Below are 16,693 nucleotides of genomic sequence, written 5' to 3'. Positions count from 1 at the left end.
TGAGAGTCTGGGGCTATAACAGCTCTCTGAGGTACCCCACACCACAGGACTGGGACCATCGCTGTGAGAGTCTGGGGCTATACAGCTCTCTGAGGTACCCCACACCACAGGACTGGGACCATCGCTGTGAGAGTCTGGGGCTATACAGCTCTCTGAGGTACCCCACACCACAGGACTGGGACCATCGCTGTGAGAGTCTGGGGATATACAGCTCTCTGAGGTACCCCACACCACAGGACTGGGACCATCGCTGTGAGAGTCTGGGGCTATAACAGCTCTCTGAGGTACCCCACACCACAGGACTGGGACCATCGCTGTGAGAGTCTGGGGCTATAACAGCTCTCTGAGGTACCCCACACCACAGGACCATCGTTGTACCCTTTGGCTGTTCTAGTAATGCTAAGTCCCCCCCCCCCCCCCCCCCGTTAAAACAAGGCATAATGCTTCAGAACACAATAACATATTGGAGGTTTATAAATGACTTGGTTCAGAGTCCACACCTAGTAACAATTATAATAATAATAATTATATATATATATATATATATATATATATATATATATATATATATATATATATATATATATATATATATATATATATATATACTATTTACAGACTCAAAAAATGCCATGCTGCAGCTTTTCGTTCAAATGATAGAAACCTCCAATAAGGTATTAAAATAATTAAAATAACAATAGCACTTTGTTTTGAATCTTTTCGTGGATATAATGTCTGGAACGTTCTTTTCTCTGCCTGGTTTCCTTTCCATCGACTAGCACAGTGAACGTGTGCTACCTACAAAACACGTTGTGGAAGCTTTAGAGGAGTTTTCATGCAGGAAAGTCACAATCAGTCTTGAAGTCGGTGTCACTACTTGAAGGCTATAGTTACACCAAACAAAGTCTCTCAATGTCCTTAAAAAATAAAAATAAAATAAAAAACAACCCATGGACAGGGAAGGAGAAACAGACAACAGAAAAATCCTCTTTTTTTTTCTTCTTCAGTTTTTGTTGTTCTTCGTAACGGGAAATGTTTGGAGGAGCGGAGATCGAGTTCCTCTGACTGACAGACCGCTCTGTAACTACTTCCTGTTCCTGTGTCCTAGGCAACTTCCTGCGTCCCCATTGGTCGGTTACAGTTGCTTGTCGCTTTCCTTCTTCAGCCGGCTAAAACACAAACGAAACAAACATACGTTAGCATCACCACCAACTGTATAGAAATATATCAGAATGCCCCTGCACCACTACCAAGATTGATATACACACACCGACATTCTCACAGGTGGTATTGTATTACAAGTTGGTCACAAGCTGGAAAATCTGGAACAAAGCCGCTGAAATCCTTGTACAAGCGTGCATTTAACCATTTTAGAATTCACCACATCAGTAAAATTGCAAATAAACATAATATGCCAAATTTGGGTAATGGTCTGTATAATTTGTCCAAGGTGAATATAGACAGACTTGCTCCACCAGCCCATATACAACAGTGACTACATATATATATATATATATATATATATATATAGACCCTATAGGCTCACACTCTGAAAATGCAAAGTGCAGAGTAACTTCTTAAGGTAAAACATCACTTGCCATCAGGTTTTTCTGTAAAAGGAGTCCATTTCTGGAACTCGAGATCACTTGAAACGTCTGCATGATCTTACAGAAATCACACAAATGAAAATCTTTTTAAATTAGCAACAAGAATTTATAACCACAGATGAACCATTTTATAGTATGTTGAATATTTGTTCTGTAAATATTTAAATTTCTGTAAATATTTTAAAAGTCCATCTGAAAGAGGGACTGTCTAGAGTAGTCTTTTACCTCTTCTGTCAGTGTGTAGTGAATGTGTTGAAATGTGAACGTGTATGTTGAAGTGTGTGTGTGTGTCTCTCTGACCTGTAATAGTCCTCTTGGCCAGGAAGTGGGCCACCGTGCATGTGGTGATGACCATGCAGCCACTGCTGTTCCATAGCTAGCCGCTGCAGCTCTGCAGACTGGGCATGCATGGCCTGGAGCTGGTGGGCTGCGGACATCTGGGGAGGAAGGTCCCGGGGGTACGGAGTACCTGGAGACAGCAACGCAACACAACAGGATCAGGCCACAGGCTTGACTGCCAATAGAGATGCCACTGGTGGATAAATCCCTTGTCACACTATGGAGTCGACCCAGACTAAACTGCTCTGACTCGGATACACTACATCACCAAAAGTATGTGGACACCTGCTCGTTCAAGCATCTCATTCCAAAATCATGGGCATTAATATGGAGTTGGTCCCCTCTCCCTTTGCTGCTATAACAGCCTCCACTCTTCTGGGAAGGCTTTCCACTAGATGTTGGAACATTGCTGCTATAACAGCCTCCACTCTTCTGGGAAGGCTTTCCACTGCAGGGACTTGCTTCCATTCAGCCACGAGAGCATTAGTGAGGTCGAGCTCTGAAGTTGAAGCATGATTCATCACGCCAGAGAAAGAGTTTCATGAAGCTCCCGACAAACAATTATTTTGCTGACGTTGTTTCCAGAGGCAGTTTGGACCTCGGTAGTGAGTGTTGCAACCGACAGACAGACTATTTTTACGCGCTACACACTTCAGCAGTCCCCGGTCCCGTTTGGTGAGCTTGTGTGGCCTACCATTTCGCAGCTGAGCCGTTGTTGCTCCTAGACGTTTCCACTTCACAATAACAGCACTTACGGTTGACCGAGGCAGCTCTAGCAGGGCAGAAATTTGACGAACTGACTAGTTGGAAAGGTGGCATCCTATGACAGTGCCACGTTGAAAGTCGCTGAGCTCTTCAGTAAGGCCATTATACTGCCAATGTTTGTCTATGGAGATTGCATGGCCGTGTGCTCGATTTTATATGCCTGTCAGCAACAGGTGTGACTGAAAGAGTTTGAAGGGGTGTCCACATACCTTTATATATATCATGTATTTTCTTTTGACATTGTCCTTTTCAGCCCTATTCTAGCAACTATGATTTGTGTGATGCCAGTTCAGTACAGCTCGGCTCAGTACGGCTCGGCTCAGTACGGCTCGTCTCAGTACGGCTCGGCTCAGTACGGCTCGGCTCAGTACGGCTCGGCTCAGTACGGCTCGTCTCAGTACGGCTCGTCTCAGTACGGCTCGGCTCAGTACGGCCCGGCTCAGTACGGCCCGGCTCAGTACGGCCCGGCTCAGTACGGCCCGGCTCAGTACGGCCCGGCTCAGTACGGCTCGGCTCAGTACGGCTCGTCTCAGTACGGCTCGTCTCAGTACGGCTCGGCTCAGTACGGCCCGGCTCAGTACGGCCCGGCTCAGTACGGCCCGGCTCAGTACGGCCCGGCTCAGTACGGCCCGGCTCAGTACGGCTCGGCTCAGTACGGCTCGGCTCAGTACGGCCCGGCTCAGTACGGCTCGGCTCAGTACGGTGAAAATAAGACCGGACATTGATATGCTCTAGATTGTTCTTACCGAAGACCGGGTGTCGCAGCATCTCATGTTCGTGTGGGTTCTGTCCCAGGAGGGGGTTGGGGATTGCGCCGGGCGGGTAGGGGAAGCGGGCGAGGTGGGGGCCTCCTGCCAGGGGGTCTACGAGGGGGTGCCCCCCCGAACCTGGAGGGCACACAAGACATTCACCACCGCCTGCACAGAGTCAGAACACCAAAAGGTCAGTGTACAATTATACATACAGTTTATCATGATACATGACACAGTAGTAACCTAACAGATAGTAGTAACCTGACACCCAGATAGTAGCAGTAACCTGACACCCAGATAGTAGTAACCTGACACCCAGATAATAGTAACCTGACACCCAGATAGTAGTAACCTGACACCCAGATAGTAGTAACCTGACACCCAGATAGTAGTAACCTGACACCCAGATAGTAGTAACCTGACACCCAGATAGTAGTAACCTGACACCCAGATAGTAGTAACCTGACACCCAGATAGTAGCAGTAACCTGACACCCAGATAGTAGCAGTAACCTGACACCCAGATAGTAGCAGTAACCTGACACCCAGATAGTAGTAACCTGACACCCAGATAGTAGTAACCTGACACCCAGATAGTAGTAACCTAACAGATAGTAGTAACCTGACACCCAGATAGTAGTAACCTGACACCCAGATAGTAGTAACCTGACACCCAGATAGTAGCAGTAACCTGACACCCAGATAGTAGTAACCTGACACCCAGATAGTAGTAACCTGACACCCAGATAGTAGTAACCTGACACCCAGATAGTAGCAGTAACCTGACACCCAGATAGTAGTAACCTGACACCCAGATAGTAGTAGCAACCTGACACCCAGATAGTAGCAGTAACCTGACACCCAGATAGTAGCAGTAACCTGACACCCAGATAGTAGCAACATGACATCCAGATAGTAGTAACCTGACACCCAGATAGTAGCAGTGACCTGACACACAGATAGTAGCAGTAACATGACATCCAGATAGTAGTAACCTGACACCCAGATAGTAGTAAACTGACACCCAGATAGTTGTAGTAACCTGACACCCAGATAGTAGTAAACTGACACCCAGATAGTAGTAGCAACCTGACACCCAGATAGTAGTAGTAAATTGACACCCAGATAGTAGTAACCTGACATCCAGATAGTAGTAACCTGACACCCAGATAGTAGCAACCTGACATCCAGATAGTAGTAGTAAACTGACACCCAGATAGTAGTAACCTGACATCCAGATAGTAGCAACCTGACACCCAGATAGTAGTAGCAACCTGACATCCAGATAGTAGTAGCAACCTGACATCCAGATAGTAGCAACCTGACATCCAGATAGTAGTAACCTGACACCCAGATAGTAGTAGCAACCTGACATCCAGATAGTAGCAACCTGACACCCAGATAGTAGTAACCTGACATCCAGATAGTAGTAGTAAACTGACACCCAGATAGTAGCAACCTGACACCCAGATAGTAGTAGCAACCTGACACCCAGATAGTAGTAGCAACCTGACACCCAGATAGTAGTAGCAACCTGACACCCAAATAGTATTTGCAACCTGACACCCAGATAGTAGTAGCAACCTGACACCCAGATAGTAGTAGCAACCTGACTCCCAGATAGTAGTAGCAACCTGACACCCAGATAGTAGTAGCAACCTGACACCCAGATAGTAGTAGCAACCTGACACCCAGATAGTAGTAGCAACCAGACACCCAGATAGTAGTAACCTGACATCCAGATAGTAGCAGTAACCTGACACCCAGATAGTAGTAGGAAACTGACACCCAGATAGTAGTAGCAACCTGACACCCAGATAGTAGTAGCAACCTGACACCCAGATAGTAGTAGCAACCTGACACCCAGATAGTAGTAAACTGACATCCAGATAGTAGTAACCTGACATCCAGATAGTAGCAGTAACCTGACACCCAGATAGTAGTAACCTGACACCCAGATAGTAGCAACCTGACATCCAGATAGTAGTAGCAACCTGACATCCAGATAGTAGTAGTAAACTGACACCCAGATAGTAGTAGTAAACTGACACCCAGATAGTAGTAAACTGACACCCAGATAGTAGCAACCTGACACCCAGATAGTAGTAGCAACCTGACACCCAGATAGTAGTAGCAACCTGACACCCAGATAGTAGTAGCAACCTGACACCCAGATAGTAGTAGCAACCTGACACCCAGATAGTAGTAGCAACCTGACACCCAGATAGTAGTAGCAACCTGACACCCAGATAGTAGTAGCAACCTGACACCCAGATAGTAGCAGCAACCTGACACCCAGATAGTAGTAGCAACCTGACACCCAGATAGTAGTAGCAACCTGACACCCAGATAGTAGTAGCAACCTGACACCCAGATAGTAGTAGCAACCTGACACCCAGATAGTAGTAGCAACCTGACACCCAGATAGTAGTAGCAACCTGACACCCAGATAGTAGTAGTAACCTGACACCCAGATAGTAGTAGCAACCTGACACCCAGATAGTAGTAGCAACCTGACACCCAGATAGTAGTAGCAACCTGACACCCAGATAGTAGTAGCAACCTGACACCCAGATAGTAGTAGCAACCTGACACCCAGCTAGTAGTAGCAACCTGACACCCAGATAGTAGTAGTAACCTGACACCCAGATAGTAGTAGTAACCTGACACCCAGATAGTAGTAACCTGACATCCAGATAGTAGTAGTAAACTGACACCCAGATAGTAGTAACCTGACACCCAGATAGTAGTAACCTGACATCCAGATAGTAGTAGCAACCTGACATCCAGATAGTAGTAGTAACCTGACATCCAGATAGTAGTAGTAAACTGACACCCAGATAGTAGCAACCTGACATCCAGATAGTAGCAACCTGACATCCAGATAGTAGTAACCTGACACCCAGATAGTAGTAGCAACCTGACATCCAGATAGTAGTAACCTGACATCCAGATAGTAGTAACCTGACACCCAGATAGTAGTAACCTGACACCCAGATAGTAGTAACCTGACACCCAGATAGTAGTAACCTGACACCCAGATAGTAGTAACCTGACACCCAGATAGTAGCAGTAACCTGACAGCCAGATAGTAGCAGTAACCTGACACCCAGATAGTAGCAGTAACCTGACACCCAGATAGTAGCAGTAACCTGACACCCAGATAGTAGCAACCTGACACCCAGATAGTAGCAGTAACCTGGCCCAGATAGCAGTAACCTGACACCCAGATAGTAGTAACCTGTCACCCAGAGAGGAGTAGTAACTTGGCCCAGATAGCAGTAACCTGACACCCAGAGAGGAGTAGTAACTCGACCCAGATAGCAGTAACTATCCAGTCTATGGGTGTCTCTGAATGTCCTTGAGTGGCCCAGAGAGAGCCTGGATTTGAACCCGATTTAACATCTCTGGAGAGACCTGAAAATAGCTCCCGATCCAACCTGACAGAGCTTGAGAGGATCTGCAGAGAAGAATGGGAGGAACTCCCCAAATACAGGTGTGCCAAGCTTGTAGTATCATACCCAAGAAGACTGGAGGCTGTAATCATTGCTTCAACAAAGTACTGAGTAAAGGGTCTGAATATTTCATCAAAAAATGTAATCCAAAATCCATTTTAGAATAAGGCTGTAGATTATAGTCATCAAGGCGTACCAACTACAAAGGCCAATCAACTGGGCTAGCAACAATGTCATTAAGAAAATAGCTATTGAAAATGTGATATATAATCGCCATATTTTGCGTACAGCATTGTTTTAAAATCAGAAAAGAAGTGATGCTTAAAGTTGTGATAAACGCTTCACTAGAAGTTGGCAAATAAACATAAAACTTGATGCTAATCCAGTAAGAAATGTTTCTGATTGGCCAGGTGTGTCACCTTGGTGCAGTGAGTCCTGCTGGTGAAGGTGCAGGTGTGAGTGGATGTGGGAGTGCTGGTGGTGATGAGGCGTGATGTTGAACATCTGAAGCCTGGCGATAGGGTCGTTGGCCACCGCCGCCATCCTCTCGGCGTGCAGCCTCTCCGCCGCCAGCCGCTCCGGGTAGCTCATGTCTGGTCTGAGCTGGGGTCCCGCGGCCAACGCCAAACGCTCCCTCTCCAAGGGGTTGAGACCTGGGTGGAAGGAGGCGAAGGGGTGCGGTCCCGCCATGGAAGGTAAGGAGATGGCCCCGTGTCGGGCGAAGTGCTCCATGGGGTTCGCCGAGGGGTGCATGCCTTCTAGTTCCGGGGGTTTGTGTTCGAACCCAGGCTTCATCCTCTCTCTCAGCTCCCTCTCCCTCATCTCTCTCTCCCTCATCTCCCGCTCTCGCAGCTCGCGCTCCCGCAGCTCGCGCTCCCGCATGCCCGGGTCGGCGTTGTAGAGGCCAGGCATGTGATAGGCCATCAGGGGGTCGTTGGGGTTGAGGGAGACGAAGAAGGGGTGGTTCCTATTGGTCGGGGACATGACGTGGGGGCGGGCGTACTCGCTGAGGGTGCGCAGGGCGGGCGTGTCGGGCCCGATGTAAGGGGGCACCGCGGCGATGGAGGTAGGGGGGCCGTCGAAGGGAGGACGCATGTGGGCGGAGCCACCCATCTGGGGGTCACCCATTCGGCCGTCGTGACACGAACTGGAGGCTTTCTGGAACAAATAGATATGTACAGAGGTTACACACACACTGGGAGGTTATTACATGTTATAAAGGGGGGATAACGTGTAATAAGGGTACAGGTTGTAAGGTGGTTATAATAGCTTGTAAAACATTATGCGGTTACAATATGTTGTAAGCTTGGAACAGGTTATAAGGTGATTATAATAGGTTGTAACAGGTTATAAGGTGACTATAATAGGTTGTAACAGGTTATAAGGTGACTATAATAGGTTGTAACAGGTTATAAGATGATTATAATAGGTTGTAACAGGTTATAAGGTGATTATAACAGGTTGTAACAGGTTATAAGGTGACTATAATAGGTTGTAACAGGTTATAATGTGATTATAACAGGTTGTAACAGGTTATAAGGTGACTATAATAGGTTGTAACAGGTTATAATGTGATTATAACAGGTTGTAACAGGTTATAAGGTGATTATAACAGGTTGTAACAGGTTATAATGCAATAGGTTGCAACAGTTCTTAAGGAAAAGGTTAGACAAATGTGACTCGTTTTGGGAAACTGGGTGAATATCGCACGTCACTTCTTCACAGGAGTGCCGTTTGAATGCAAACATAATATTTTATTCAAATGCATTTTTTTGGCCTCCCGGGTGGCGCAGTGGTTAAGGGCGCTGTACTGCACCAGCTGTGCCATCAGAGACTCTGGGTTCGCGCCCAAGCTCTGTCGTAATTGGCCGCGACCGGGAGGTCTGTGGGGCGACACCCGGGTTAGGGAGGGGTTGGCCGGTAGGGATGTCCTTGTCTCATTGCGCACCAGCGACTCCTGTGGCGCGCTAACCAAGGTTGCCAGGTGCACGGTGTTTCCTCCGACACATTGGTGCGGCTGGCTTCCGGGTTGGATGTGCGCTGTGTTAAGAAGCAGTGCGGCTTGGTTGGGCTGTGTATCTGAGGACGCATGACTTTCAACCTTCGTCTCTCCCGAGCCCGAGTTGTAGCAATGAGACAAGATAGTAGCTACTAAAACAATTGGATACTACGAAATTGGGGAGAAAAAGGGGTTAAAAAAAACCAATTAAAAAATTTAAAAAATGAATATTTTGGGGGCAGAAAGGTCATGGAACAAACTTGTATGCTATCTGTAAATACAAATACAATTGTTAAATTACGAGCCATGTTGGTTTAGCCACTTCCTGCTAGTCATGATTGGCTGAGATAATGAGTGTGCTGGACATGCCGAGAGATGAGTTCGGATTGGTCTGCCATGTAGCATGCTTCTGTCTATAATATGAGCTGGTAGGTATATGTAGGTATTCTTTTCTAACGCAGATTTAATAAAAAGATTTCACACAGTAGATCTGCATCAGTGTTGCTCTCCACTCTCTGGAAGACCCCGTTTTAAAATCAGTGGAATTAGAGTATGATAGCTCAGGAGATGGAGAAAATTCTGGCGTTTGATTGCAAATACGGAGACAAAAAGAGAACACACAGAAGGCTGTTGTATAAAACAGCCGTCTACGGATTACATCTTCAAACTAAGGGCAACCATGACATCTGTGACAGAGAGGGAGAAGCATCCATCCATGTACACGATGGGTAAGAGACTCTAGCTAGCTACATTTTCAGATATTACACGTTTCTAATTTTGTCAAAAAGTCATTTTAATTTCAAGTTAAAGCGTACTGCTAGCTAGCTAATGTGACATGTATGATCTGTGTAGTAATATTATATATCAGAGCCATTTGCATTGCCAGTTATAGACTAATGTTAGCTAGCTAACATTGAACCTGGTTGATTAGCTACCTTCAGATTCATGCAGGGTAGTAACGTTATGAGTTGGGATTATGGTTCATTGTTTAGCTCGCTAGCTAGCTAGCTTCTAGCTACATGTCTAAACAAAAGACTCCACTATGCAAGTAACTACAGTCAATAGACTGTTCATGATGTCACTGCGACAACTGTCGATAGACGTAGCTGGTAAATTTGCTCTGTCTATCTACTCCGATTTCAGAGTACTCGTCTGTGTGCCAGAGCGCAGAATAACTGACAAATTTACGAAAACGCTAAATACCCGTTGAAGATGGCCGGTGTCAGTAAACGTGCTCTCTGAACGCTTCGAGAGCGAATTGCTCTGAATTTACGAGTGTCCAATCTGACAACGCTCTGAGTTTACGAACGCCCAGAGCACACTCTGGCACTCCAGATTAAATTTACAAACACACCTGTAGTATAAACCAGCCTTTAGTCTTGAAATCTTTGATTGTTTAGCACATGGCCTCACATGTGAATCCTTAATAAAGAGATGGGTGGAGCTAAAGCTGAGGATGTGAACGATGCTGAACGGGTGTAGACAAAGAAGAGCTCTCCAGTAGGTACCAAAACATTCGAGGGCCACTTTCTCCAACTTTCAAAGCAGAATTACTTTCCCCCATTGTTTCCTCAACTGTAGTGTATGACGTACCATTTTGTAGCTCTGAGTCTCTACTTTTATTCAATGTAAAAACACCATAAAAAATGTTGCTACATTAAGACCTAATCTAGCTAGTCGGTCACAAATACTCCAGTGCGAATGAGAAACATACAGGAGGTTAGCGAACAAAATTTGGTCTCAATTCCCCAGTGTGAAATTGAGAGACAAAATACACCAAACCCTCACCACAGCTCTCTCCTGTTCCTTCTCTCTTTCCCGTTCTCTCTCTCGTTCCTTCTCCCTCTCCTTCTCCTCCCGGGCTTTCTGCTCGGCCTCCCTCTTGACCCGCTCCAGCGCCTCTTCTCTCTTCTTGGCCAGTTTAGAAGCAGCCAGAGGAGTAAAGTAGAAGTCTGTTCTGGCACACGTGTTGTACCCACGGTCCAGGTGCTTGTAGAACCTAGGAGACACACAAAGGAAATACACATTAATATATAGTAAGGATGTAGAACCTAGGAGACACACAAAGGATATACACATTAATATATAGTAAGGATGTAGAACCTAGGAGACACACAAAGGAAATACACATTAATATATAGTAAGGATGTAGAACCTAGGAGACACACAAAGGATATACACATTAATATATAGTAAGGATGTAGAACCTAGGAGACACACAAAGGATATACACATTAATATATAGTAAGGATGTAGAACCTAGAAGACACACAAAGGATATACACATTAATATATAGTAAGGATGTAGAACCTAGGAGACACACAAAGGATATACACATTAATATATATTAAGGATGTAGAACCTAGGAGACACACAAAGGAAATACACATTAATATATAGTAAGGATGTAGAACCTAGGAGACACACAAAGGATATACACATTAATATATAGTAAGGATGTAGAACCTAGGAGACACACAAAGGATATACACATTAATATATAGTAAGGATGTAGAACCTAGGAGACACACAAAGGATATACACATTAATATATAGTAAGGATGTAGAACCTAGGAGACACACAAAGGAAATACACATTAATATATAGTAAGGATGTAGAACCTAGGAGACACACAAAGGAAATACACATTAATATATAGTAAGGATGTAGAACCTAGGAGACACACAAAGGATATACACATTAATATATAGTAAGGATGTAGAACCTAGGAGACACACAAAGGATATACACATTAATATATAGTAAGGATGTAGAACCTAGGAGACACACAAAGGATATACACATTAATATATAGTAAGGATGTAGAACCTAGGAGACACACAAAGGATATACACATTAATATATAGTAAGGATGTAGAACCTAGGAGACACACAAAGGAAATACACATTAATATATAGTAAGGATGTAGAACCTAGGAGACACACAAAGGATATACACATTAATATATAGTAAGGATGTAGAACCTAGGAGACACACAAAGGATATACACATTAATATATAGTAAGGATGTAGAACCTAGGAGACACACAAATGATATACACATTAATATATAGTAAGGATGTAGAACCTAGGAGACACACAAAGGAAATACACATTAATATATAGTAAGGATGTAGAACCTAGGAGACACACAAAGGATATACACATTAATATATAGTAAGGATGTAGAGTTTGGCTAACAATACTTCCAATGAAATACACATTAATATATAGTAAGGATGTAGAGTTTGGCTAACAATACTTCAATAAAATACACATTAATATATAGTAAGGATGTAGAGTTTGGCTAACAATACTTCAAGGAAATACACAATATTCCAGGATTCACAGCTGGCTAACATCACACTTCTCAAAAGACTCAAAAGACGACGTGTATACATGAGTCATTAACATTCTATTTGAACACCTTGCCTTAAAATCTGTAAATCACGAATGATAAAAATAAATAAATAAATACATTAGCATTGAAAATGTGCTAAATGCATCAAAATGGAAAGCATCTTCAACAGAAATGGGATACGGTTTATTATCTGATTAGAAACAAAGATCCTGACTACCTCTATCAACAGACATGGGATATGGTTTATTATCTGATTAGAAACAAAGATGCTGACTACCTCAATCAACAGACATGGGATGTAGTTAATTATCTGATTAGAAACAAAGATCCCGACTACCACTATCAACAGACATGGGATGTAGTTAATTATCTGATTAGAAACAAAGATCCCGACTACCACTATCAACAGACATGGGATATGGTTTATTATCTGATTAGAAACAAAGATGCTGACTTCCACTATCAACAGACATGGGATATGGTTTATTATCTGATTAGAAACAAAGATCGTTTGGTTTGCTGATTATTCAACAGTATCTCTAATCTAACCACTCCATGTATCTGTGCTGAGGAGATCCTCTCTAGCCATGAGGAGATCCTCTCTAGCCATTAACAGATCCCGTCTACCCCCATTAACAGATCCTGCCTACCCCCATTAACAGATCCTGCCTACCCCCATTAACAGATCCTGCCTACCCCCGTTAACAGATCCTGCCTACCCCCGTTAACAGATCCTGCCTACCCCCGTTAACAGATCCTGCCTACCCTTATTAACAGATCCTGCCTACCCCTGTTAACAGATCCCGTCTACCCCCGTTAACAGATCCTGCCTACCCCTATTAACAGATCCTGCCTACCCCCATTAACAGACAGATCCTGCCTACCCCCATTAACAGATCCTGTCTACCTCTAACAGTGCATGTGTGTTCTGGCAGTGTGTGTGCGCGCGTCAGGTCATACCGTGCTGATTGGCTGGCATGGCTGGGCGTGTTGACGACGGTAGGCTCGGGGGAGGGGCTCCGAGGAGGGGGCGGAGGGCTCTCGGGCTCCTCTGATTCGTCGAGAGGTTCCTCCTTGATGTGTACAGGTGGGACGGCGGGACCTGGGCAGGCGGAGCCGACGGAGGCTGGGAGGGGCATGGAGATGGAGGAAGAGGGGGGCTGGAGGCCTGGTGGTAGAGAGGAGGCTGAGGAGGGGAGAGGACAGCCAGAGGAGGAGAGGGGCAGAACAGGGGCGAAGGGGTGAGGAGGGAACGGGGACTGTTGGGGTGTGTTGGGGTGTGAGGACGGTGACGGTCCAGAAAGGGGAAGAGGAAGAGGAGGAGGGTGATGCTGGCTGCCTCTCTCTCTCTCTGAAAGGGGGAGATTCTGGGACTGGGTGAGGACAGGGGGCTGGGCTGGTGGAGGCTGGAGCTGCTGGCCTGGGCCCTGGGGCATGAGCTGGAGGGGAGGAGGGTGGGCAGGAGGAGGGTGGTGGGCGGACAGGGAGGAAAGGGGCTTGAGGGCGGGTGGAGGGGGCAGGTTGGAGGGCATCTGGGGGAAGGGGGGCGCTGAGAGGTGTGGAGGCCCGTGTTTGTGAGACTGAGGGTCGCGGTTGGGCATGTGGGGGATGGGGGTGGTGGGAGGGGGCTTGATGTGGGGCATGGACATGGAAGGGGCGGGATGTAGGGTCTGCTCGCGGTGCGGCTGATTGGACGAGCCACCCTGGGACGACGATGATTGGCTGGGGGGCGTGTGGGCCCTGTGAGACGGCTGCTGCGATTGACTGAGAGGGAGCGGGGAGGGCGGGACCTGAGACTGGGGACCCAATGGGAAGCTCTGAGGGGGCAGGGAGTGGGGGTGGGGCAGGTGAGAGGGGCCAGTTTGGAGTGGGTGCGGCATGGATGATGAGTGGGGCAGCGGGCCGTGGAACGTGCTCGGTAGCGACTGGGTGGAGCCTGGTGGTCCTGGGGGTGGAACCTGAGACAACCCCTGCTGCGGAGAATGAGGCGAGGGGGAGGGCCGCCGCTGTGGGTGGATGGATGCCCCTGATTGGTTGAGAGAGAGGGGGCCGGCATGTTGGGGCATGGAAGGCGGTAGAGGCAGTGGAAGTGAAGTGGGGGGTGCGGAGGAGGACGGGACCTGGGGGACGAGTGAGGGGGCTGAGGAGGACGTGGAAGGTAATGGAGGGGTGGTGGAGCGACCACCCGAGGTCCCTGGCTGACAGGACTGGATAACCGGAGGGTGCTGCGACTGCCCCTCTCTCTCCCTCTCTCTCTCTTGTCTCTGCAGTAGGAGCAGCTGTTGCTGGGCGGAGGAATCCGAGTCACTCTCCCCGTCTCGGGGGCTGGGGATGGAGGGCGAGGAGCTGCGGTTATCCTGGTCAATGTCTTTAGCGTCACTGCTACACTCCTCGTTGACGCTGTGCCCATCTGAGCTCTCGCCCTCGCCCTCTCCCTCGCATTCTGACGGCGAGTCGGACCGACCCAGCTCCTGTGGAACAGGGAAGAGAGCAGTGAATTCCATACCACAGTGGTTGTCATCATGAACACATCTCCGTACACTCGGGAGAATAAATGTCCGGGAAGAGAACAAAAAGGCTTGGCATGAGCACTGTAATAACATGATATGAACAGGAGGACCTGATCCTAGATCAGCACTCTCTAATGCTTTAGATAGGGGCCCGTATCTAAAGCATTAGAGAGTGCTGATCTAGGATCAGGTCCTCCTGTTCATATCATTTTATTCATTTTGTGAAAATCAGGCCCAGGCCTTTTAGTCATTTCAATACTGCAGCCCAACCCCAGACATTAAGACACTATTCCAGAATACAGCCCAACCCCAGACATTAAGACACTATTCCAGAATACAGCCCAACCCCAGACATTAAGACACTATTCCAGAATACAGCCCAACCCCAGACATTAAGACACTATTCCAGAATACAGACCAACCCCAGACATTAAGACACTATTCCAGAATACAGCACAACCCCAGACATTAAAACACTATTCCAGAATACAGCCCAACCCCAGACACTAGACATTATTCCTCAACACAGCACAACCCCAGACATTAGGCGCTATTCCTCAACACAGCCCAACCCCAGACATTAGACATTATTCCAGAATACAGCCCAACCCCAGACATTAAGACACTATTCCAGAATACAGCCCAACCCCAGACATTAAAACACTATTCCAGAATACAGCCCAACCCCAGACACTAGACATTATTCCTCAACACAGCACAACCCCAGACATTAGGCGCTATTCCTCAACACAGCCCAACCCCAGACATTAGACATTATTCCAGAATACAGCCCAACCCCAGACATTAGACATTATTCCAGAATACAGCCCAACACCAGACATTGGGCACTATTCCTCAACACACACAGCTACCCAACAGACACTGGTTTGAGATGTACTAGTTAAGTCACCTGGGTCTTGGACTTTTTGGCACTTGTCCTGTTGTCTGTGTCCTCTGTGTCTGAGGCTCCTCCCTTCTCTCTCTGGCGTTTGGCACTCTTCATAGGAGACTCCTCCTTAATCTTCTGATGACAATCAATCAATCCATCATATCATACTGGTATTGTCATTTCCCAATCAGGCTTTCATACATATTCAACTGGTATAGAATCTGAATGATAGAGAGTCACGCCCTGGTCTTTATATTTTGTGTTTTCGTTATTATTTTGGTCAGGCCAGGGTTTGAAATGGGTTTTTTTATGTGGTGTGTTTTATCTTGGGGTTTTCGTAGGTATTGGGATTGTGGCTTAGTGGGGTTCTCTAGCTAAGTCTATGGCTGTCTGGAGTGGTTCTCAATCAGAGGCAGGTGTTTATCGTTGTCATTTTGGTCCGACTCTACTTCATCCGAAGAAAACCGTAACATAGAGAGTGCTAAGGACCTAAACACTAATGCGCCTGTGTGTGAGTCAATAAGTGTGTATGTATGTACAGTTGTATGTACGTATGTACGTACAGTTGTATGTATGTACAGTTGAAGTCAGAAGTTTACATACACCAGAGCCAAATATATATATATATAATCCTAGTAAAAAATCCCTGTCTCAGGTCAGTTAGGATCACCACTTTATTTTAAGAATGTGAAATGTCAGAATAATAGTAGAGAGAATGATTTATTTCAGCTTTTATTTCTTTCATCACATTCCCAGTGGGTCAGAAGTTTACATACACTCAATTAGTATTTGGTAGCATTGCCTTGAAATTGTTTAACTTGGGTCAAACGTTTTGGGTAGCCTTCCACAAGCTTCCCACAATAAATTGGGTGAATTTTGGCCCATTCCTCCTACCAGAGCTGGTGTAACTGAGTCAGGTTTGTAGGCCTCCAGACTTGCACACACTTTTTCAGTTCTGTCCACACATTTTCTAAAGTATTGAGGTCAGGGCTTTGTGATGGCCACTCCAATACC

The 16,693-nt window shown here is 46.3% G+C and overlaps 1 protein-coding gene across 2 annotated transcripts in view; it reads right to left on the bottom strand.

Moving 5' to 3' along the window:
* Positions 1-597: 597 nt before the first annotated feature.
* Positions 598-16,693, bottom strand: part of LOC139416950 (arginine-glutamic acid dipeptide (RE) repeats a) — a 347,908-nt gene continuing 331,812 nt past the window's right edge. Inside the window, exons 11-18 of one of the 2 annotated variants that reach the window (XM_071166150.1) lie at positions 15,701-15,811; positions 13,241-14,751; positions 10,705-10,915; positions 7,337-8,075; positions 3,458-3,628; positions 1,908-2,076; positions 1,599-1,664; positions 598-1,169 (exon numbers count right to left, since the gene is read on the bottom strand). In XM_071166150.1, coding sequence (XP_071022251.1) covers positions 1,643-1,664; positions 1,908-2,076; positions 3,458-3,628; positions 7,337-8,075; positions 10,705-10,915; positions 13,241-14,751; positions 15,701-15,811 — 2,934 coding nt within the window. In that variant the 3' untranslated portion in view covers positions 598-1,169; positions 1,599-1,642. Of the gene's footprint in view, positions 1,170-1,598; positions 1,665-1,907; positions 2,077-3,457; positions 3,629-7,336; positions 8,076-10,704; positions 10,916-13,240; positions 14,752-15,700; positions 15,815-16,693 lie in introns of both variants that reach the window. The other variant, XM_071166149.1, reaches the window with a different exon arrangement.

Source organism: Oncorhynchus clarkii, chromosome 9, assembly GCF_045791955.1.
Source record: "Oncorhynchus clarkii lewisi isolate Uvic-CL-2024 chromosome 9, UVic_Ocla_1.0, whole genome shotgun sequence".
NCBI lineage: Eukaryota > Metazoa > Chordata > Actinopteri > Salmoniformes > Salmonidae > Oncorhynchus > Oncorhynchus clarkii.
Note: the sequence above shows the minus strand (reverse complement) of the source record. Positions and strands in the feature narration are given on the sequence as shown.